The sequence below is a fragment of the Saimiri boliviensis genome, chromosome 10 (assembly GCF_048565385.1).
Source record: "Saimiri boliviensis isolate mSaiBol1 chromosome 10, mSaiBol1.pri, whole genome shotgun sequence".
In the NCBI taxonomy this organism is placed as follows: domain Eukaryota; kingdom Metazoa; phylum Chordata; class Mammalia; order Primates; family Cebidae; genus Saimiri; species Saimiri boliviensis.
This window is the reverse complement of record NC_133458.1, coordinates 68757310-68781953: the sequence shown is the minus strand read 5'-3', so window position 1 is coordinate 68781953 and position 24644 is coordinate 68757310. Positions and strand designations below refer to the sequence as shown.

Genomic DNA, 24644 nt, shown 5'->3' with positions numbered 1-24644 from the left:
GCTTGCCTTATTTTACATACCCGTTTTTTCATTGATTTGATAAATGAATATATTGGAGATTTGAATTGAGGTTTTCCAGACTCTAGTTTAAATCAAGACTGTTAATACTCTAAAAGAGTTGATTACGACTGGGCATGGTGGCTCACACCCGGCACTTTGGGAGGCTGAGGCAGGAGAATAGCTTGAGCCCAGGAGTCTGAGACCACCGTGGTCAACATAGTGAGACCCTGTCTCTACAAAAACTAAACCAGCCTAGCATGGTTGTGTGCTTCTGTGGTCCCAGCTACTTGGAAGGCTGAGGCAGGAGGGTCTCTTGAGCCCAGGAAGTCAAGGCTACAGTGAGCCATGATCACACCCCTGCACTACAGCCTGGGTAACCCAGCAAGAACCTGCCTAAAAGTGGACAATGCTTAGCATAGTGCTTAATATACAGTGAGTGTTTAGTATTAGGTGCCATAAAATAATAATCACCATTAATAACAATATTGTTATACACTGGATTTTAATTGTTGAAATGACACATTAAACAGTATAGAAGCAAAAAGTGTCCCATCACGACCTCTTCTTTCCTCTCCCCGGCATGAGCCACTGAGACCACTTTGACAGATAACCTTCTAGAACGTTTCCTGTCCCATCAAAAATATTTTAAAATTGCCCTTTCATTAATAAAATACAGGTTGAGAGTGAAATTTTTTGCAGTGTTGTTGAAAGTGTGTGAGTGGAAAGGCAGGAAGGGAGACAGATTCACTCCATCAGCCATCCTTATCAAATGCCTGCTGCATGCCAAGCAGCCACAAAATGCTGAGGCTGAACTTCTGTTTTGAGCGTTTATTGATTTTCTCTTTTTTTTTTTTTATTTTATTAGGATATGATGTTTCAGCTTCTCCGAGGTCTGGACTTTCTTCATTCACACCGAGTAGTGCATCGTGATCTAAAACCACAAAACATTCTGGTGACCAGCAACGGACAAATAAAACTCGCTGACTTCGGCCTTGCCCGCATCTACAGTTTCCAGATGGCTCTAACTTCAGTGGTAAGTGGGAGAGTGTTGTCCTTTATTAAACTCACTTTTCCTCTTTTGAATGACAGTCTGTCCCCCTTCCGTGTCCCTAATGTTACTACTGCCCATGGCTAGTTGGTGGATAGAATGTCTTTGCCCTTTTTTATATGCCAGTGGGTAGGCAAAAAGCATTCTGCCTACAGCTACAGTCATATCCAGGCTGGGCTAATTGTGATCAGGACCCATTGCAGAAATAGCCTGTTGCATCTTAGCCACTGGACAGGAATCAGTTACAAGTTTCCAATTGCTTTCTGCCATAATCACTGTTTTCAGAGCTGTATGCACAATGCCTAGGGAACACACAGCTCAAGGTCAGGGAAGAAGGAGTATGAGCAATGTTGACCTGTCTGCAGCATCCTGGTTTGAGAAACAGAGTGCCTACACAGGTGTGTTAAATCACTCCTCTGAAGCTGTGGTGCCAGCTCTAAAGAAGAAATCAAATTCACAGTGAACTTGGATAATGCATGAATGTTTAACACCACCATGCCAGGTGAAGGCTCATATAAGCCTCAATAGAAACAGCAAACCCAACGGCCCTGTTTTGGCAAAAAATGACAATTATGATATCCTGTTTCTTTGTGCCATTCAGGTGCAAAACCGTAATCTCTATTGACATTGCTTAGCTTCTATTTCTCCATATAGTTTATTATTTCTCAGATGGATTTTTGTGAAATTCTGCACCTCAAATACAAACAGAGCAGCCTGGAAATAGATGTTAACACCCTTCTCTTTGAAAGACCTATTTTGCATATGGTAAATTCACACCTTATATACAGTAAATTGAATAAATTATATACAGTAAATTAGTCCTTAAGAAAAAGAATTTTAGAAAAAGAAAATGTCTTCGTATATTCAAAGAAATAAAAAATAAAAAGAAGCCATATTGTTCATCTTTAGCCTCAGAGTGGTTCTCACATCAGCAACAGCACGGCCCTGTTGTTAAGAAATGATTGGCAGCATCTTTGATCATTCTGTTCAGCAAAAAAATCGTTTCCCCAAATTTCAGTAATACTTCAGCTGATAAGTAGAAATTCAAGAGAGGAGTTAGAAATTCTCTGAGACAGATAACTTGCCTTAGGAAAAAAATCCAATTTATTAAAGTGTCCCCCACCTCCTGCCCCCAATCAAAATAGGGGTGCTACCACCCGGACATGTAAAACCAATTACTTTCCAAACATTACAAACTTTTCCTGGGGCATCAGAACTTTTAGTGCAGAGGCTCCTTGGAAAATGTTGCCATTGTTAGAAGGTAAATCCTACACGCTTCCTCTTTGCCCAGCATACACCATTGCTTTAGAGAAGAGATGGCACGAGATGATGTTTTAAAGATAGGTCTCAGCTTTGGGCAGGGTCAAGCAAGCCTTTGTATTCTTATATAATCACACCAGAAAGGGCTGACTCTATGTGTATTTCCCCAGTGGGAAGGGTGAGGTAGGCTTTGGGTTTCCCTAGGAAGTTGTTGCGCATGTTGTTTTGGGGCCCTGGGGAGCAGCTTGAATAGGTTTTGTGATCCGGAGAGTCATCAGGGAAGTAGATGGAAGGAACTCCTCTCCTTGGGTACATTAATTGAGGGAAGGATGAGCTGTAACTGAGATGGACACTTTTGTTTTAATCCCTCCAAAAGGGCACTAAAAACCATACATAAAAACAGGAAACCCAGTTGGTTTGTGTTTTGATTTTATTTTATTTTTCTTGCTTATTAAATTTGAGGAACAATAGCCCAGCTTGTGCGTAACCTCAATTAACATTCCATTCTTGCTGAAAGTTGATATGTTCAAACAGGAAAATGTAGACATAGAGGAAAGGGAGAAAGGCAGTCATAAATACACAGTTTTTCAGTACCTAGTTTTTTACTGCATGCTTCGTATTTCCTATAATGACGTAAGTAAGACATGTTAGCAACTGAGGACACTAGAATAGAACAAATTCAGAATTTATTTGAAAGAGCGACAGTTGGAATTTAAATGGCAATAATAAAGGATATGTTGTTACAGGGTACTACATTTTTAAATGTCCCTACTCTTTTGTATTTTTCTACTTAAAGAAAATATCCATCTAATATAGTAATGCATTGATTTATATACACATGGTGACATATAAAAACTTGGAATCATAATTTTTCAGGGTGAACTGTTACTTATTTTTAGTGTCTCTTGAAGAAAAAAAGACTACACTCCCCTTCCTGGAAATACACATTTTTTAGTGGGTTATGTCATACAGGAACTGAGAATCAACTTAATTTTTGGAATGTTAAAGGAATTACAAGTTAACTGATTCAAAACTGACATCTTGAAACTATGAGAAAGGCTAGTATTTTACTTATCTTTCAAAACCTGACTCCAGGGGTACCCTTTCTAGTATCCCTTGCAAAAATTAATTCCTCTGTACTCTCTCAGTCTTTCCAGAGTAATATTTTGTTTTTGTTTTTGTTTTGAGATGGAGTTTCACATTGTTGCCCAGGCTGGAGTCAGTGACCCTGTCTATCTTGGCTCACTGCAACCTCTGCCCACCGGGTTCAAGCGATTCTTGTATCTCAGCCTCCCAAGTAGCTGTGATTACAGAACACCCTGGGCTAATTTTTATATTTTTAGTAGAGATGGGGTTTCACTACGTTTGGCCAGGCTGGTTTTGAACTCCTGAATTCAAGTGATCTGTTCCACCTTGGCCTCCCAAAGTGCTAGGATTATAAGCATGAGCCACTGTGCCTGGTCCATAATACTGTTTTCTATCTTGTTTTTAGTTATTTGGGGATTTTATTTATCAAGCTATAAGTTCCTCGAAGGCAGATGCTCATCTTATTCAGCCCTAACACACAGTGCCTTGTTTATTTTGATAGGCACTCAGAAAATACTTTTCAGTGAATAAATTGATAAATGCTGACTTGCAGATATAAGCAGTTGTAATAAGCATAGGGAAGGAGTTATGTTATACATTTAATGGTCTCATTTGATGTGTTTCAATATTTCTCATAGCTGGTAATGCTCAGCTGAAGGACTTACTGGAACATATACTTTAAAATGGCTGAGTCCATTTTCAAAATCATGAAAGGTATTAATAAGTATTAATGCCCTTTCATAATAGGTCTTTCAAAAATCATGAAAGCTATTGATACATGCTGTAGCTCAGTCTCAACTTAGGAGTGAAAAGTTGATGCAAACCCAAGTTCATAGTCTGTGTATTGTTTTTACCATAATCTTTTCTGCTACCTCATAAACAAATGATGTGTATGAATTGAACTCCTTGTCCTGAACAGAAAACTGTAGAGATAGAGGAATGTGGCATTATTGTAATTCTACTACCTATTCGAAGACTTTCTTTAACCCCTTGTGTTTTGGTATTAAAGCAAGTTTTAGAAGAGGAGTTATATTCTTCTAAAATAATTAACATCCTCTAAATGAAAGAATGGGTAAATTACTAGACAACTTTTACTATCTATGTTAATATATATGTATTTACATAATAAATGATATTTCTGTTTGAACAATTATAAAAGTTTATATTCTTAGCTTCTTTCTGAAAACTTCAAAAAGTTCTTACATAGGAACTTTGAGGAAGTAGTTAGCAGTATTTATTTTCATTTTTAAGTTCATGATCACCTGGTAGATCCTCAACTCCTACTCCTTAGTTCCTGAGCCACTGTGCTCTATGCCAATATTCAAGACACGGCATCTTTTGGATTAATTGAGAAATTAGTTGTTCTAGACAGGTAAGCTTTCCAGGCATCTTAAGGTATAAATCCTTATATTCTCATCTTTATTATTTTATTTTTCAAGTGAAAATGAGTTTCTTGTTCTGAAAAACAAGTTTCATGAGTAGAATATACTTCATATGTTGGCCTTTGGTAGAAATTAATTTAGGACAGTGGCCTAGACTATAGTTATAGCTGTAGGTGGTATGTAACATTGTACCAAATGACTTATTTTGTCCTCATCTGATAAATTGAGGACTCATCAAAGAGTTAAATATCCTTTGGATGCCTAACTTTGCCAGGCTGCTTCCAGCATGACATTCAGGTGTCTTTATGGGGTATTGGATTCTTGCTGCTCAATATAGTGTCTTGCATGCACATGTACCTATACAGGGTATCATAGCTATTTCTTTAATTGTTGTATTATTAAGATGTGGATGGCAACAGTGTTTGCCTTAATCCTAGGCAAAAGGGGCCCCTGTCCTGGGTCTCATGCTTTAGAGAAGCCTACCCTGGCCCTGCTCCAGCCTCGTCTCCCTTTATGGAGCATACAACCCAGGGTGCCAAGGAAACATGTTCCTTGAGACCTCCACCCCCACCCCATACCACACACAGGACATTGCAGTTCCCTGACTAAATGGGAACAGCATGGGCTCATCCTTCCTCCTAATAGAGATTTTGCCACTTGCGTATTCACTCCTAAGCCCAGGGGCAGCTGTTTGCAGCATATGAGCAGAGCTTGGACTTGCAGTCTGGAGTGTCCATAAGCACGTATGTGAGGCCCCCTGTGGTTCAAAGAAGGAGTTGGAAATGTGCAGAAAAGTGGGGCCTGTTACACTTAACACCTGGCATGGGTTACTTTTGTCAGAAAAATTTCTCTGAAACCATGAAAAATTAACTTCTCTGACCTCTATTAAACTAATTACATTTATTCTCATCGGAAAACCAGTGAGAACAGGTTCTAGGGAGGTTCTTTCCATTGCAGGTGACTGATAGGTAAGAATCATGACACATGCAGTTGTATAATGTCTGTAGCAAAAGTATTTCAAGAATATACACATATTTGGTACAATAACTGTTGTGACTAGCTGAAATTATATTTAGAGTCACTCTGAAGTCAACATTTCTAGGTCCTTTTCATGTGAAATGTAGTACATTGTGCAACTCATTTTTGTCAAGATAAGGGAAATACAGACCAGCTGCTCAGCTGGCAATTTCAGTCTCTTACCTGACTGCACCTGGGTCTGACACATCTTAGAGCAGAGCCAAGAACATCACCAGCTGCCCTAGTGAGGGCTCAGACAGTCACGAAGCACTGTGACCAGCAAGCTCAGGAAGGGAGCAGTCTTATCTTCCCATTTATGATGCAAAATGTTTATTTATTTATTTTTCTAAACCTAACCATACAGCTTGGAGGGTGATACTTTTGCCATTGGATTTGGTGTTCTTGGAACTCTTTATCAACCATTTCATTCTGAAAGTGGGAAAACTGCCATTTAAGCAGGCAGTGTGACCAGATTAAGTTTGAATTCACCGAATTCTATTCACCGAATAGATTGTAAATGGCTTACAGAATTCTAATGTTTATAACACCGGCTCCCACCCACCATCCCTACTCCTCTTTGTTCCGTACCAAAAATTCAGTGCTTCAGAAGGTATCAGATTGTGTTCTGTGGAACTCTCGGGTTCTGCAAAGGGTATTTAGAGGTTCCATAAATATTTAGGAGTCCTTTTTTTTTTTTAATTTTTTTAAAGTCTTGTTAAAATGGTAAGAGGAAAAACAACTAGCTCATGCCACATTTTGACACAGTGAGAAACACTGGGTCATGAACTGGTACCTCCTAGTTTTCTTTTTTTATGTAGATCTCAATAAAGCTTTTGCCGTACTATGGACCTGAATGTCTTATAAAAGTATCTTTGCTTAGGAAAAATGATTCACTTCTATCTGTGTCCTCTCCCTTAAAATTACCCAAGTGCATCATTGCAACAGCACACACATTGTGCTGCTCTCACTGTACATGGGACTACTTTGGGGACCACCCAAGGTGATACCAGTATTGATGTTTTTATATACCACATGTGATGACCAACACCCAGGCAGTTAGAGCCAGTCACTCCCCGGGACAGCCATCATAAAGCTATCCATGGGGAGGGAGAAGTCTGTAACCTAAAATGAGGTCATGCTTTTTTACCTCATTTTGACCTCAGTAGCTTCACCTCCTGAGATGAAATCCAAAATTGGCCTGTCTTCCATCAATTTCTTCTTTGCACTGAACCCTAGAGTGGCCTGCCATTGTATTTTGAGGGCCTTTGTACACTCATTTAATGCTATTAATGAAGTTAGCATTTTCCCTTCAAATGCCTGTGCCTAACCCACCCATATAGTTTAAAGAAAAATTCCTTTTTGTACCATAATGGAAGAGTAGGAATATGTTCCTATCTTTTTAGTGACTTAATAAATTCTCACTAAATGAATTATATTCTCTTTCTCCAAGGATCTTTTTCTCCATATTACCTTCACTAATAAAAGATACACATTTTCCAAAAACACCTTTTATTCCATAGAAATCCCAAAAAGACAACAAGTAAATTTTAAACATGGGAAGACGTTTATTCAACAGCTGTACAGAGCATAAAACTTCATTTGGAAATTTTTTTTAATCTGTAACTGATAAGATTCCCAATATTGCTTTATTTGAGATCATTAACTTATTTAATGCCATAAGTATTACAAAAATTGCCAGGGAAAGCATCAGGAAGAACAGCTAACGAGCACTAGTCTTGATACCTAGGTGATGGGATAATCTGTGTAGCAGACTACCATGGCACATGTTTACCTTTGTAACAAACCTGTACATCCTGCACATGTACTCTGGAACTTGAAAAAAAAAAATTGCTTACATCCCCTTCTTATGCCTCTGATGATCTTCCTTACTCTAATCCCAATGTTGATAACATTTAGTAACACTGAAGGAATGCTGCGGATTCAGAGACTTCTTGATAAGCCTAGGGGAGAAAATCAATGAAATTGAATTGTGGCTTTCAGTCAACAAAAAATTACTGATCACTTTCTATCAGATGTTGTCAGTAAACCTGAGGGATGATGGTGAATGGAAATAAACAAGGTCCATGCTCTCAGAGAGCTTACAAGGGAGATGGGGAGATAGATCTGAATCAGATAGTCACACAAAGAAAAGTATAATTAGAAACAGAGATAAGTGCAATTTAAAAAAAAAAAAAAAGGATATGGTTTTATGAGGCCATATAAGGCTCAGGAACCTGCCTAGGCTGAGGGCCAGAGAAGCCCTCCCTCCTTAGCCAGGTCAAAAGCCCTCCCTCCTCAGCCAGGATGCTTAGAGAGGTCACCAGTATCCTCCTCTTGAATGCACCTGGATATGGACCCTGTGAATGTGTGCATCATGCAATTTGTGCTTGGGGTGCTTGCGTGCGTGCGTATGTGTGTGTGTTTGAAGTGACTCATTCTACAGCACTTAGTTGGCACCACCAAGTGACACAGTGAAGCAGGACCAGAGATCGGAGAACAATGTCATCTTTTACAGGAGAAAATAAATTGTTTATGCTTGTTTCCTGTTCGTGAGCATTGTATTTACTATGGAGACCTGGCAGGGTTTGTGCCTCGGCTTGGACAGCTGAGTAGCTCCCACAGAAGCCTCCAAACGCTGCCAGTGCATGCTGAATAAATCAAACCAAGAACATTACATGAGTATAATGGAAAAAACCCAAAGCCCTGTCGCCTCGTCACCTCAGCGAAAGTGCAGGACACACCTCTGAAGCAGGAAGGGCTCCTGTGATTCCTTCTCCACTCAATGTCTTGCCATGACACAACCAGGTCTGTTTTGTTAAAACATCCAGTTGCCAGTACATATTTCATAGTTAACAATGGAGTGTTTGTGCTGGTTTCGTTTTCACTTTCACCAATGAGGGAAGTGGAACACAATGGGGGCAGTGCATAGAGCTGGGAACAGCACACGTTTTCTTTAGGATTCCCAGAGCTGGGTACATGGAAAATGCCAGAGCCAAAACAAACATGAAAACCCATCCAGGTTCTCCATTGCGCGTTCTCAGTGGTAATAAAACACATTTGAGTTACTATCTGATAGGTTAACTCTGCCTCCGCGGTGAAGGCAAATATCGATGACCACTGTGAATTTCTGCCATGTAGAAAGAGAACGTATTCCATACTGCACAGAAAGCTGCTGTTGGTGCATGTACATGCATGTGGGTATCTAATTCACCAAGTAGATTTGTGAAGTGAATTAAATGACTGATTTCCTTGTTTATAAAAGATAGTCATTCATTTGATTCTCCTAATTCTAGCTCCTTCATAAGTGGTTACTGTCGTGAATTAGTTTGGACAAAAACAGTTCAACTGTAATGCTACTGCATGGAGGATGTTTTACTCAGAGAAAGAGCTGGATGTTCCTTGCTTTCTTCCTGCATGTGTTAGGCAGCATCTGTCAGGGTATGATATAGAGAGAGTCTAGTTGTCTTTTTTTTTTTCTTTCTTCCCTCCCTCCCTCCCTTCTTTCCTTCCTTCTTTCCTTCCTTCCTTCCTTCCTTCCTTCCCTCCCTCCTTCGTTCCTTCCTTCCTTCCTTCCCTCCTTCCTTCCTTCCCTCCTTCCTTCCCTCCTTCCTTCCTTCCCTCCTTCCTTCCTTCCCTCCTTCCTTCCTTCCCTCCTTCCTTCCCTCCTTCCTTCCCTCCTTCCTTCCCTCTTTCCTTCCTTCCCTCCTTCCTTCCTTCCTTCCTTCCTTCCTCCTTCCCCTTCCCCTTTTCCTTTACTATTCCCTTTCCTTTCCTTTCCTTGACCACATCTTGCCGTGTTGTCCAGGCTAGAGTGCAGTGGCACAGTCATAGCTCACTGCAGCCTCCAATTTCTGGGCTCAAGCCATCATCCTGCCTCAGCCTCCCAAGTAGTAGGACTAAAGGTACTCACCGCCATGCCTAGCTACTTGCTTTTTTTTTTAGAGATAGGAGTCTCACCACGTTGCCCAGGCTGATCTCAAACTCCTAGCCTCAAGCAATCCTCTTATCTCAGTCTCCTAAAGTGCTGGGATTACAGACGTGAGTTACCATGCCTGAACCTGTTTTTCATACAGGTTGAAAAACACCCTATATGATGCCATTCAAAATCTTAAAAGCCTGAGGCCAAATTAAACATAAAGACCAAGCATCGTTTTAAGATTAATGAGACCAAATGCTTCAGAAAGACTTGCAAGCAAAGGGCTTCTCAGGGATCCAGAAAATGAAAAAAACATTTTGCCTCCTACATTTGACATTTTTGGGAATGTGCCTCTGTGCTTGTTCAGGGGCTAGAGCTCTATTTAATGTGATAATTCCATCTCCCCTAAATTTGCTTAACTCAAATGTTATGTTCATACTCAAAGGAGTGTGAAATATGGTCCTTGGATTGAATATAAAGCAACATTTCAATAACTTGGACTTTTGCGTGAGCTGCTTGTATTTTAGAGCTGTCACTGCTTCCTTGTAAGGAAAGGAGAGGTGGCACTATATTTTGCTTGGACTTTGATAATATCATAATGTAAGTTTCTGAATCAAGATAATGCTTCTCAGGTTCTGTAACATTGGCTATATTCATTTTTATTCACTCAGTCCAAATAACATTCTGTGTATTCTAGCATTTCCCACAGTGCCTTTCTTGTACAAGGTGGGCACTTGAGTACATGGTGAATGAATGAATGAATCCTTATGATTCTCCAGTGCCTAAAGAATGAATTGCAACTCTGCAGCATGGTATACAAAGCTTTTTGCAGTTCAGCTCCAGCCTACCTTTCTGTCCTTTCATCACGTCTACCCAGAGTCCACCCCCATATGCATAAGCACATATTCTTTATCAGCTTTTCACTATTCTTTGAACTTAAATGCTTTCACAACTCCCTGCTTTTACAAATGAATCAATGAATGAATTTTCTACTCTGCATTCTCCGTGTTACTGCTTATATCATTCCATCATGAATTATAAGCATCTAAAAAAAATCTTTTTATTTATTTTATTTATTTATTTATTTTGAGACGGAGTTTCGCTCTTTTTACCCAGGCTGGAGTGCAATGGCGCGATCTCGGCTCACCGCAACCTCCGCCTCCTGGGTTCAGGCAATTCTCCTGCCTCAGCCTCCTGAGTAGCTGGGATTACAGGCACGTGCCACCATGCCCAGCTAATTTTTTGTATTTTTGGTAGAGACGGGGTTTCACCATGTTGACCAGGATGGTCTCGATCTCTTGACCTCGTGATCCACCCGCCTTGGCCTCCCAAAGTGCTGGGATTACAGGCTTGAGCCACTGCGCCCGGCCTTTAATTTTTTTTAGACACAACTTTCAGCTAATCTTCCCAATTGCCTGCATCACTCCTTGAGAATAACTTGAGCTCTGAGCGAGTAACATTTACACTTTGAATCTCTGTCTGGGCAGCCATTTATTACCTTCAGATAATTATTGTTCTTTGTCCTTCTTTATTCGAGATCGCAAACCTTGCCAGATCTCCCGACTTGTGCACTTAGATTTTCTGTATGTTATGCTTTTATTTTAAAGCTAAGATCTCTTGGGATCTTTGGAGGAAACATGGTGTCCCAAGAAGGGGTTGAAAATGTCTCCATTGTAGTTTTCCTTCGTCTTTTATCTAATCCATTTGGGTCCTTGAGAAGATTAAATATGTGTTCCTATTATCTCCAATAGGTTTCTCCAAAAGCTGGGCTCAAACTTTTATATGATTACTTTGTAGTGTTGGATTTTCTGTTGCATGCATTGACTTTATTGCTAATCTTTCCAATGCGTTTCTAAATGATGGTCTTTTGGCTACTGAACCATTCCTCTTATTGCTCCTGCTTTCTTCTTTCCTCTTCTGTAGGGATTGAAACCCAGGGTGAGTGACATTGTTGCACCCAGCATCTGTCTACAAGGATATTGATGATTTTTAAATCCCTCATAAATTTGAATGTTGAACTTTACTGTTGGCTGTGGAGGAATAATCTACCTTCAAATCTCAGGGAAACATCCACAAGAGAAAAGGGGAAAGCGTAGGAGAATTTACTTTAGCACTGCTCGTATATTTATTTTGAAGGCCAGCAGAATCTAAAAATGGGGCTGTAAATTTAACAGCTCAACTATAAAAACCCCAAAATAAGGGAGAAAAAGCTCTACTGCTTCAGGTTTGGATACTGATATAAAGTTACAAGACATTTTCTTCTTCTGTCTTAAAATTCTTTTTTTAAATTTCTAGCACTGTCCTTCCCTTTTTTTAATTTCTATTTTTATTATTACTTTTTTAAAGGTTACCAGTGTTTTGAAATGTATGGACATGTTTTATAAACATATGGCTGGCATATTTCAGTTGATGGATTTCATGGTGACGTTAAATACTATCTACACCTTATGTAACCCTGGGTGATTTCAGTGAGGTAGGGACTGCACATGGTATCAGTTCTTGTGGGAAAATATGCTTCAGTGGCTTACTGGCACTGGATTTGGAATGTGGCATTTAAAAGTACCTTTTTACAGTGGGAAAGAATTCTGTCAAGAATAAACAGTCTGACCTTGTTAAATGGGCCAAAGTCTGTCTGTAACCTAGTTCCAGAAAACTAGCTTTTACTAGTTTAGAAAAAGCAGATTCAGGGAAAAAAATAAGATAAAATAAAACTTTTATAAAGTAAAGCATTTAAAAAGTTACTATCAAGAATGTGAGGTAAATTCCTAAAATGATGGTCTTCACATATATTCATGAGAATGTCCTTACCTGCCTATAAAATTCCATTTTTCCAGAATGGATGAAAGATCAAGACTACAGTTAGTCAGAAAAGCAGATTTTCTTTTTCCTGGAAAGACAAGACTGGTGTAGAGAAGGGACCTGTGGGAACAATGATACGGCATGGACCACCGTGGGAAACAAGCAGGCTTGGGGAGGTGAAGGAGGAGTAAAAATTACCGATGACTCCCCATTGCCCACACACTCAAGTCCATATTCTCTGAGCCCTGGAATGCAGCCATCAACTGTTCTTAATGTTTCTCTCCATTCTTGCTTTCCCACCCAAGCCAAACCCATTTCCACACACCCTATGATCTTGCCATCCAGACCTTTTTGCTCCTTCTTGAAAAATCATGCCATTAAATTTTATGCTTCCATGTCATTAAACATTCTGCTTAGATTGCCTTTCCCCTTCCCAGCCTAACAATCTCCTTACTCATTTTTCAAGACTCAGATGCCACCTCTGAAGTCTGCTCAGCTCCCCAGGATAAAGTTAGGTACCTACCCTCTCAAGCACTTTTGATTTGCCTGTAATATAGTAGTTCTCATATGGTCATATCCTCATTTGTTTGGCTTCTGTCTTCTATCTTTAAAAGATTAACATTGGCCAGGCGCAGTGGCTCATGCCTGTAATCCCAGCACTTCGGGAGGCCAAGGCGGGTGAATCACGAGGTCAGGAGATTGAGACCATCCTGGCAACATGGTGAAACCCTGTCTCTACTAAAAATACAAAAAATTAGTGGGTGTAGGGGGTGTGTGCCAGGAGGCTGAGGCAGGAAAATCGCTTGAACCAGGGAGGCAGAGGTTACAGTGAGCCAAGATCACACCATTGCACTCCAGCCTGCTGACAGAGTGAGACTTAGTCTCAAAAAAAGAAAAAAAAAAAGATGAACACTGCAAAATAGCCATTTCAGTACCTTAGGTAACAATACACAGGCACATGGTAACTGCTCAGTGAGTGTTTATAGGGTATATGTGGGTGGTGAAATAAGAAATTTCTGAGTAGAGGAGCTAGAGGAGGACTGAGGTTGAGAAGAGATGCTGCTCTCTGAACACTGACTTCCCTGACAGGTGTCATTGTAGCTTGTATCTGCATCCATGTTGAGATTTAAACACCAGGAATTAAACTAATTTTGTTAGTCACTTTCCTTGCTAAAATCTTGTGTTTATATTTAGATGTTATTCTGGAAAACCAGAGTTATTGCTTTTACACAAATGCATGACTAGTCAGTTGGTTGGATATCTTTCACTGTGTAAATTTACATATTTTTACCCAGTCTCCCAGGTTGAACCCTTGGGTGGTTTCTCATTTTTTGGCTGCAGTGAACATCTTTGGACGTATGTTTTTTCACTGAAATACTAATATTTTGTAGGATAAGTATTTAAGAAAGGCACTACCGGGACCAATGACAAAGAATGCACATTCAAAAATGTGATAACGCCGAATTGTTCTCCAAAAGGGTTTCAGCTCCCACTCCTGCACTCCTTGACTGAATGTGAGAGAGCTCGCTGCTTTGTCTCTCCTGAGTGCCTCTGGCCATTGCCTTTGCTGGCGCTTTCTGCTCCTCCTGTCCTCTAATAAAGCATCCGGCATGTTCTGACTTAAGCCCTTTCTGTGTCTGACTCAGGTCCATGGCTGTAACTTTCCTTTCTGTGCAGAGGTGTCCAAGTCATCTGTCTGCCGGGGTCTCCTCTGGGTGTCAGCTCTCATCCCTAGTTTTCCCCACATCTCCATCTGGTGTTCCTTGGCAATAGAAATAGATCATGACAAAAAGGTCAGTCATCAGCTTCTCCTTTCCTAGGCAATTCTGCTTTGCTTTCCCTTGCTTAACTTCATTGCTAGTAATCACCAAAGCTGGAATCTTCAGAATTTTTTCTGGACCCATTTATAACATATATTTAGTCTCGAAGAAGAATAATTTTTTGATCTGATATAAGAAGTCTAGAAACAGATAATTCTACAATTGGTGCTGTTTCTTGATGGTATCATCTTGGTTCCAATAACCAAATACTGGGAAAATGTCATTCCTTCCTCTTTGGTTAATTGATTGTAACATCCCGTAGGGCCTCAAGATGGCTGCCACAACTTCAAGCATTCTATCTCATACAATAGTGTTCTAAGCAGTAGGTAAGGAAGCGGGGGGGGCCAAAACGGGTTTTATTGTGTCTTTAATCAGGGAAGACAATCTTTTCCAAAAGCTCTTTTTAGACTTCCACTTTAGGTTTCATCACCCGTAATTGAATCACACAGCTGCCCATAGACCAATCAGTCTGTAGATAAGCATATTGCTACCTGGAAGAAAATCGGATTATGCTAGCCAGGAAAGGCGGGGGTGACTGTTGGGTTAACAACGAATGACAGGCCCTTCATTGATCTAGAGATACATTCCCACCAAGGCAGCAGGGCCACTGTATAGGTAGGAAAAAGTTTCTTTCAGAGACACACTGATATATTCACTGATCTCTAATAAAATGTTTTATAAAGTACAGTGCTTTTTTTCATAAATTCTCCACATATGTTGAAAGCAGAAAGCTTTAGAGTTTCATGGAAATGTTGATTAGACTAAGAATGAATGCCTGCCACACCCACCAGGACTATGATTCTGTAGATTCCTTAGTAATAGCAATCAGCAAATACATCTGAGTCTGATGCATCTACCAGCAATCAGCAGATAACATTCTTACGCAAATTCAGGAAGCTAAGGATTGCTTTTAAAAACAAGGAGGCAGTAAGAAAAATTAAATTAAATTAAACTAAGAACTTTTCCAAAATACGAATTTCATTAATATTTGTGTAACATATATTAAATAGTATATTCATTATTAATACATTTATATGATTAAAAGTAATATTCAGTATTTGAGTGTACACATAAAATATATATCTGTATATGTTCTTTCAGTTACATATATGCATGTATAAATCTGAAGTTGCCTCTGCCACTCTTACCTAGCCAGATAAACCCTGGTGAATCTAGGAGACAAGCATTGTTAGATCTGGGAGAGCCAGGGAAGGCTTTACAGGGGAGCTGATTTTGAGCCAGGCTTAGGAGTGAGGAGGGTTTGCCTGGTAAAGCACGGGGAAAGGTGTGTTCTAGGTGTGGGGCTGAGAAACAACAGCTCATGTTCACACACACAACAGCTAAGCAGCAAGAAGTATGTGGGTTGTTGAGCAGGATGCTTTAAAACTTTTTTTACCCTAAAGAAAAAACACTCTACTACAATGTGCTGAATGAATTGGTAGTGAGGATTTGGTGTGAATTAAGAAATTGCTGGCAGGTAAACCAGCATGGAGGCTGTTTTAAGAAAGATGTGTGATGAGGGACTGCATGAGAGCAAGAATGAGATGGGATAGAAACTGGAGGCTGTTAAATGTAGATGCAGAGAAAAGGAGGGGAAAACATGTTCATGTCAAAAATCTGATATGAAATTTACTTTGTGAGAGAAATAAGAAATAAAAACATATTTCTTTGAATCGAATAAGCATCTGTGGTCACAACTGCCTAACATACTGTTGTGGATGTGTCCTGGCGCATGCTTAGAACGTAGTAGCCACTACTGATGTAGTCACTGCTAGTTTTACTGGCAGTGATATCAAATATGTATAGTAATTTATTCCAGTATGATTAACATTTCCATTCAAAATGGAACAAATTGTATAACGAAGAATCTACATAAGACATCTCACTAGTAGTTGTAGAAATCAGACATTTTCTAGTGATGTAATGTTTATTCCGATTGTAATGCAGATGAATCTATCATAAAATGACCTTTTTTCCATTTACAAACAGAACCTTTTTTAAAAAAAATTTCATCAGGACTTAAATGATAAAGGCTTCATTTATTGGGCCTAAAGTTACAGTGACATGGTTATGTGCTAATTGATTAGCCACCTATCTTTCTGTTTCTCCTTTTCCCCCCATATAATCCAGCTTTTGCTAAAGTTGGCAGATTTGATACCTCACTTGTCATTATATGACTAAACCCTAATGAGGGTTTTGTAATGTAAACAGCAACAAATACCATAATTTACTTTTTTCCTTAGGCAAAAAGCACCTTGAGGGAAGAAATGGGGATTATGCTCACCAAATAGCAATTGGTAATGATGATTCATTATAGGTAAATTTGTGTGGTCTTGGGTTTTCTCCATTCTCCATTCTTGGTTAAGCTCATCCATTCATTTCTCAAAAATGATAACACAGATTTATTTCTCAATTTCCAAAGTCAGATAATCAAACCAGGGTTTGAAAGAAAGACGTAAAGAAGTAAAGAAAAGTGTCAAATTTGTTTTCAGCCCATTTTAGGTTTTTCTCTCCTTGGGGCTAATTACCTTCACCCTTCTTCCCTCACTATTCCTAAAGAATAACAAGTTTAGAAATTAGATTTTGGATATAATCCAGTAAGAGTCTGTTCACTTTGAGGATTTTTTAAACAACTAAATATGCTAAAACTTTCATCATCACCACTATGTCTTCCTCCATCTGCTCATCTGCTGCCCATAATATCATACACTTGATAACGGCCATTTCTCTTAAGAGAATAGTATCGTGTTCTTGAGGCCAAAGGGAAGAGTATGGAAAGACAGCAGAATTTAAAACATTATATACCTACCATTCTTTCTAATATTACATTTATTTATCTTGTGAGAGAGAGAGAGAGAGAGAGAGAGAGAGAGAGAGAGACTGTGTGTATGTGCGCACGCACGTTTTCTGTATCTCATCAGGTATTTGTGAATAAATAGTTCACACCCTTCCAAGAGAATAAGGCCTTTCTTTTCTTTAAACAGTGACTTCATTGATCTTGTTTTAGAATTTTATCCCTTGTTTCTCACTTCCTTCTTGGCAACATGTTTTTGAAGTCTTGAATTGATCAAGTGTTCCTGGAATATTACTTTTTCTCTCCTATCATTTTCAAATATAGGCGAAGAGATGATTTAAAACAAAAACAAAAACAAAAATCTTGCTTCCTTCAAAAAGCAGTATAACAGCACAGTACATTGCTATTATACACAGTATAATACCACAGTACATGGTTAAGGGGACATATTCTGAAACCAAATCTCTTAGACAAAGCTTATCTTGCAACTTAACAAGCTGTGTGACCTTAAATAAATTCTTTAGCCTCTCTGTATCCAGGGTTTCTTTTCTGCTAAAATGAAGAAAATGACAATACCTATCTTAATAGGTTGTAGGAATTAAATGAGTTAATACACGAAAAAGTACTCAATAAAGTCCTATAATTATATAATAGTAATACTCATCTTTGTACCTGAATATGAAGACAGGTAGAGAAATGAATATAAAACAATAAAACCATTTTATTCCTGTTAATTACTTAGAAATCACTTTTACTAGAATTTAGATTACTAACATCTTAGGGAGACCATTCTTTCTTTTTTCGTTATTATTTCTCAAAAGAGAGAATGTTTCTGGTATTCCTGAAATGAGTATGTTGAGGAAATCATTCCATTATCAGTGTCATTTAAACGATGTTGAAGCCTGGAGAAAAATGAAATATATTTTTTCCAAGGCTACGCACAAATCTATTCTTTGAATACAGGAAGTTGATGTGCAAATCCAGACAATTGCAGAATTTTTACTGAGAGTCTAAGAATCAATGAGTGTGTTATTGGGAATGGACTGCATAGACAGTATTAATTGCTTCACTTTCAGGCACTGTCTCTCATTGTGGCATTTCAGAGTCCCAGAAATCCAGTGCTGTTTCTGCAGCCTTTGTTCTTTGCATACTTTCAACCACTAGGCAAGTAGTTGAGGATGGCACAGAATTGAGTTGTGGCCCTGGAGCACAGACCTTCATGGTTATGCTTTTCTTCTTTACCACCCACAGGACAAATTCTACAAAGACAAGAAAAATGTTTTTCATGAAGGACATTTTGTATATTTAATCTCTGTAGAGTGGAAGGTAGTTGACTGGAAAGTAACAGCTCATAAATTATGAAACTAAATTTCTTTCCCTACTGTAGTCAAAATTCACTTTTTTTTTTTTTAAGACAAGGTCTCACTCTTTTGCCCAAGCTGGAGTGCAGTGGGACAAGCACAGCTTACTGTGCAGTCTCAGCCTTCTGGGCTCAAGGTCATCCTCCCCCGTTGGCATACCAGAGTGCTGGGATTACAGGTGTGAGCCACCACTCCAGCCAAAATGAGCATTTTAATGTTATTTCTGTACTGAGTCATTTTGTATTCCACTGATTCCTTTCTCTTGAGAATATGTGGTAGTTAATATTCAGAAAGTTTCGTTTCCCAAATAGGTTAGATTCTTCTCCAGTGAATAAGTGACTCATTGTACTATGGATTAGGAATTAATGTCACAAATAACATACACTTCTTTCACATAGTCTACTTAAGATGTGTCATATAAGAACTCTTTCAGCTATTAACCTTTCAAAAAAGTTAAAAGAAATTCCTGAGGCTTTCAGCCCAGCCCTTGTATAACCTGCACCGTCTTGTTTCGTTTTACAAAGCCATGCAGGAATGGCCCCCATTCAGAAAAGGAGTTGGTACCTAGACTAATAACTCAGTAGCACATTCAACCTGCCATGCTGGAAATTTCTATTTGTCATTTTATACAATTGCTTATTCTCTAATTGAGTCTTTCAGAACATTTGTCTTAACATTGCTCTTATCTATCTAGTGCCCAATTCAGGATTCGGTTAAGCCGCAGTACCATCTCAGAAGAAAACGTACCCTGGCTTTTTTCAGTTTCAAGGTAAAGGTGTGGTTCGGCCACATAAGCAGTACGCGGAAATGTAATTCGGGAGCTTCTGCAGCATGACCTGACTGGGATCCAGCTTTCTTTGGGCACTTCCTGCTCTGAATGCCCACAGCTCTTCTTAAGCCACCCACTTCATCCTTTACATGAAATCTTTTGCTCTCTACTTAGGTTTCATGTGACTTCCAATTTTTTTTAATGCTGCTCAAAGCTGTTTGAGACCAGGAACAATGATTTGTGTTTGCTAAGCATGCCTTAGCATGGACCCAAAACCTAGGGGAAGGTTGGTTACTTGGTGAATAACTACTTGTTATATGCTTCCTCTCGGTGCTTGAAGGACATCATAGTAGAAATACTTTGGATATTCTGTATTTTTTATTATTATTTTGTGTGTATATGGAATTCTATACTCATGAGGTAAAGAAATTTTCCTAGTCACAAAAACCAAGAATATTCTAAAGGATATACTTCAAAAAGAAGGAAAATAATCTCAAAAGGAATGTCTGAGATGCAAGAAAGAATGCCAAGTACATAAATTGGTAAATATGTCCAAATAGATTGTTAATCACAGTAAGTGTAAATGGACAAAACTTCGCAGTTCAATGACAAAGAATGTTAGATTCGATTTTTAAAATATTTCTCTAAAACCAAGTCTGTGCTTTTTCAAGAAACACCTAAAACTCTCATCTAACTTTTTTTAAGGAAAGAAATCAAAAACAGGAGACTTAGGATAGTGGTTGCCTGGAGAGGGCAAAGACAAGTAAAGAGGCGAGGGAATAGAGTTAGAAATGTAAAAGAACAAAAGAGAGAAGAGGGCTCTGAGCACCCAAATAGCTATGACGTCATTAAAGCCTTGCACCTACCTCTTGAGTTCTTATTTAGATCCATACTCTTATTTAACATTTTCTTCAAATTTTGCTATATAGTTTCTGCTGGCCAGGCACTGAGCTGAGAGTGTAGAAATTGACGAGACATATAAAATCTCCCCTCATTCTTGTCAGGAAGGTGGATGATAAATTAATATGCTAGATAACTTTATGTAGTGTTAAATTCTCTGGGGCCCAGCAGTGCAATAGAGTGTGATACACCGGGAATCTATTTTAGAGAGGGAAAGTGGTCAGGGAAGGTTTTTGTGTACGAGATGAGGGACAGAGCATGCTGAGATTCGGGAGAGCATTCCAGTCATAAGGAGCAATAAATTCAGAGGCCCCAAGGTAGGGGGGAGTTTGGTCTGTCCAAGGAAAGCAAGAAGATCAGGGCGGCTGAGGCAGAGTGGGTGGGAAGGAGAGAGGTCAGGGCTGAGATCAGGGAGATAGGCTGAGGCCCCTCTGTGCAAGACCTGGGAAACGTGTTTGAATTCATTTTAAAATGTAATAGGTCCATATTAGAAGCAAACACTAGAAAAGGAGTTAGGCTGATAAACATAGGGATCATAACAGCAGGAAAAAGGCAATTGTTAGTAAAACACAAACAAGAAAAAATTTAATTGATTAAAATAATACACTTGCAGAGCTTCCAGAGAGAAATGTAAGTAATCCAGGAAACCTAGTTACATCTAAGTCTTCATTCATCTTACCAGATAAAGGAAATGTTAAAATTTTAGTTGCTTGCATATATAACACACAGATATTCTTTTTATTACACAATTATGACATAAACATGATGTTTATCCAGAGAATTGAGAATATTTGTTATAGGTCATATTATAATGATTAATGAGGTCATTTGAAATGTATTTTCACCTGTCTTGAGATTCACAGTTTGTGCATGAAACATGTCATATCATTAGTTATTATGCAGTATAAAAAGAGAATTTTTAAGAATATGTCATGGCTTGTGACTAAAATTATGATCAGAAGTGGATTTATCTGTGTCTAATGAGTTTTAAGCTTCAGAGTTTCTCACTTTCAGCCCCCATCACATACCAAGGTTATGGGAGAGGCTCTAGCAATATGTTCATCTGGTCCTTTTTTTTTTTTTAATTGTGGAAGTGAGCTATTTTAAATGCAGCTGATTAACCTTCCACCTCACCCATCACAGTTTTCATGACAGGTGGCAATGGAGTGACCACGGGCATTTTTGAGCTCTGGCTAAGGGGATCTTGAGTTCATTTGGATTTTATAAGCTGTATATGGGGTTCACTAGTTACATGTATATCTATGGTTCTCCATTAGAGATGATTTAATCCCCCAGAGGATACTCACTGATGCCTGGAGATATTTTGAGTTGTTACAATATGGGGGTGAGGGATGTTGCTACTGGTATCCAGTGGATGGAAGCCTAGGGTTACCATTAAACATCCTATAATGCAAAGGACGGCCCCCTGCAGTAGAGATTGGCCATCTCCAAATGCCGAAAGTGCCCAGATTGAGAAACCCCCTAACATAGTTATGCCTGGCTAGCCCAGTGTAGAAATTGCCTCCTGGAATTCACTCCCACCAGCACTGTGCTGACTTGCCTGAGATTCAGAGGTCATTTTACAACATGACCATGTCCTGTGGTCTCTGGTACCAAAGTTTGTGGGTAGTGGAGAGAAACAAGGTTTGAAACATACTGGGCCAAAGGCTAGTGTGAGGAGAATTCTTCAAGGCAACAGACATGTGCCTTGAAAGCAAATGTTTCTGTTCTCATCAATGCCTAGTCAAGATGGAAGTTTTTTCATAATAAGAATATACTTGAGATAGAGACAGCACCGTGGCAAGTGAGAGCCGGACGGGCACTGGGCGACTCTGTGCCTCGCTGAGGAAAAATAACTAAACATGGGCAAAGGAGATCCTAAGAAGCCGAGAGGCAAAATGTCATCATATGCATTTTTTGTGCAAACTTGTCGGGAGGAGCATAAGAAGAAGTACCCAGATGCTTCAGTCAACTTCTCAGAGTTTTCTAAGAAGTGCTCAGAGAGGTGGAAGACCATGTCTGCTAAAGAGAAAGGAAAATTTGAAGATATGGCAAAGGCGGATAAGGCCCATTATGAGAGAGAAATGAAAACCTATATTCCTCCTAAAGGGGAGACAAAAAAGAAGTTCAAGGATCCCAATGCACCCAAGAGGCCTCCTTCGGCCTTTTTCCTGTTCTGCTCTGAGTATCGCCCAAAAATCAAAGGAGAACCAAATCCTGGCCTGTCCATTGGTGATGTTGCGAAGAAACTGGGAGAGATGTGGAATAACACTGCTGCAGATGGCAAGCAGCCTTATGAAAAGAAGGCTGCGAAGCTGAAGGAAAAATATGAAAAGGAGATTGCTGCATATCGAGCTGAAGGAAAGCCTGATGCAGCCAAAAAGGGAGTTGTCAAGGCTGAAAAAAGCAAGGAAAAAGAAGGAGGAGGAGGAAGATGAGGAAGATGAAGAGGACGAGGAGGAAGATGAAGATGAAGAAGAAGATGATGATGATGAATAAGTTGGTTGTAGCGCAGTTTTGTTTCTTGTCTATAAAGCATTTAACCCCCCTGTACACAACTCACTCCTTTTAAAGAAAAAAATGGAAATGTAAGGCTGTGTAAGATTTGTTCTTAAACTGTACGGTGTCTTTTTTTGTATAGTTAACACACTACCGAATGTGTCTTTAGATAGCCCTGTCCTGGTGGTATTTTCAATAGCCACTAACCTTGCCTGGTACAGTATGGGGGTTGTAAATTGGCATGGAAATTTAAAGCAGGTTCTTGTTGGTACACAGCACAAATTAGTTATATATGGGGATGGTAGTTTTTTCATCTTCAGTTGTCTCTGATGCAGCTTATACGAAATAATTGTTGTTCTGTTAACTGAATACCACTCTGTAATTACAACAACAACAACAACAACAACAACAAAAAGTTGCAGCTGTTTTGTTGACATTCTGAATGCTTCTAACTAAATACAATTTTTTTTAGAATAAAAAAAAAAAAAAGAATATACTTGAGGCTGGACGTGATGGCTCATGCCTTTATTCCCTGCACTTTGAGGGGGCTGACCAGGCCAATCACCTGAAGTCAGGAGTTCGAGACCAGCCTGGCCAACATGGCAAAACCCCATCTCTATCAAAAATATAAAAATCAGCCGGGCATGGTGGTGCACACCTGTAATCCCAGCTACTCGGGAGGCTGAGACAATAAAATAACTTGAACCCAAGAGGCAGAGGTTGAAGTGAACCGAGATCGCACCATTGCACTCCAAAAAAAAAGAAAAGAAAAAGAATATACTTGATAATGCAACGTATTTAATGATAAAAGCAACCATGCAATTTTTCTTTTATAAGGGAAAAAATCAGGCTTAAAAGGATCAACCAAAATAGATTTTATCAAAATTCTATCTGATGGTGGCTAAAACCTGTGGCATTCCCACCTACAGTGAGCACATGTGAAGTGGCATATTTTCTGCATCACAGCTATTGATAAAAATTTTTGATCAACTTTATTACCTTCCTATAGAAAATATTTCAAAAATTGTTGTCAGAAGAAAGGCCACCAACAAGTATGTGACCAAAATACCAGAGGGCAAGTGAGTTTCCTAGTGGAGGTATCAGTTTATTAATCAAAATATTGTGATTTTATTTCTGTATTTTGTGGCATTTGCGGCTTTTTAAAAGTATGTAAGCTTTAGGCTTCACAAACCAGAGATTGCCCTGTTAATGATAATATTAGGTTTGTATTTTTATCAAGTGAATAAACCTTTGAATGTGAATTCTGTCAGTCCTTCCCTACAACATATACTTGCAAATTAACCTATGTTTATCTGTGCACATCTTCACTTCTGAGTCTGTAGCCTTGGGGTCTTCTAATCTCACTACCTGGCCGCTTGATTCCATCCGCTTTGATCCTCTCCAGATCCCGGTTCCATCATGTCTTTGCTGCCCCCATGCCTTGAAGCACAATCTGCACCCTTTCTTTTCCAAAGAAGCCTTAAAGGAGCCAGAGGTTATGGGTAGAGTTAGAGACAAGTGGGAAATGCATGGTAGTCAGAGACAGCAGCTTCAGATGGCTCTGTCATCTGTCTCTTTTCTTCTGTAACTAAGGATATCACTAACCCTTCAATTTTGTGCAGGCAGCCTTCTGTTCCCATCATATTACTGTAGTGGATATTCTAAAGACTTCACGTTGTTTGGCATCTTCAGGTACATGTATGCTTCTCTACTCTTTATTTCTTGTAAATATCCACCTTGACTTCTGTGACATCGTGGTATCCTGCTTTTCCTTCCACGTCTCTCACTTCTCTTACCTGATTGCCCTCCTCTGCCTTCCCCAAAAGTTCTGCCCTATGGCACATAGCCTGTGCATGCTGTCTCCCTCAGCAGTCCCCTCCACTCCGTGGAGGTAATCCTGGAGGCAGGGAACTCATTGTAGATTCAACTCAGTCCACTCCCTTGAGCCCCAGACCCCAATATATTTCTAAATATCATCCTAAGCAGTAAGCCT

General features: G+C 39.3%; 1 protein-coding gene and 1 pseudogene across 5 annotated transcripts in view; both read left to right on the top strand.

Moving 5' to 3' along the window:
- The window catches only part of CDK6 (cyclin dependent kinase 6), a 462424-nt gene that overhangs the window by 340289 nt on the left and 97491 nt on the right, over positions 1-24644 (top strand). For all 5 annotated transcript variants that reach the window (XM_074379436.1, XM_039472766.2, XM_010345323.3 and 2 more), the window contains one exon: positions 866-1033. In XM_074379436.1, coding sequence (XP_074235537.1) covers positions 866-1033 — 168 coding nt within the window. The remainder of the gene's footprint in view (positions 1-865; positions 1034-24644) is intronic.
- LOC101040819 (high mobility group protein B1 pseudogene) lies at positions 15356-23143 on the top strand (annotated as a pseudogene).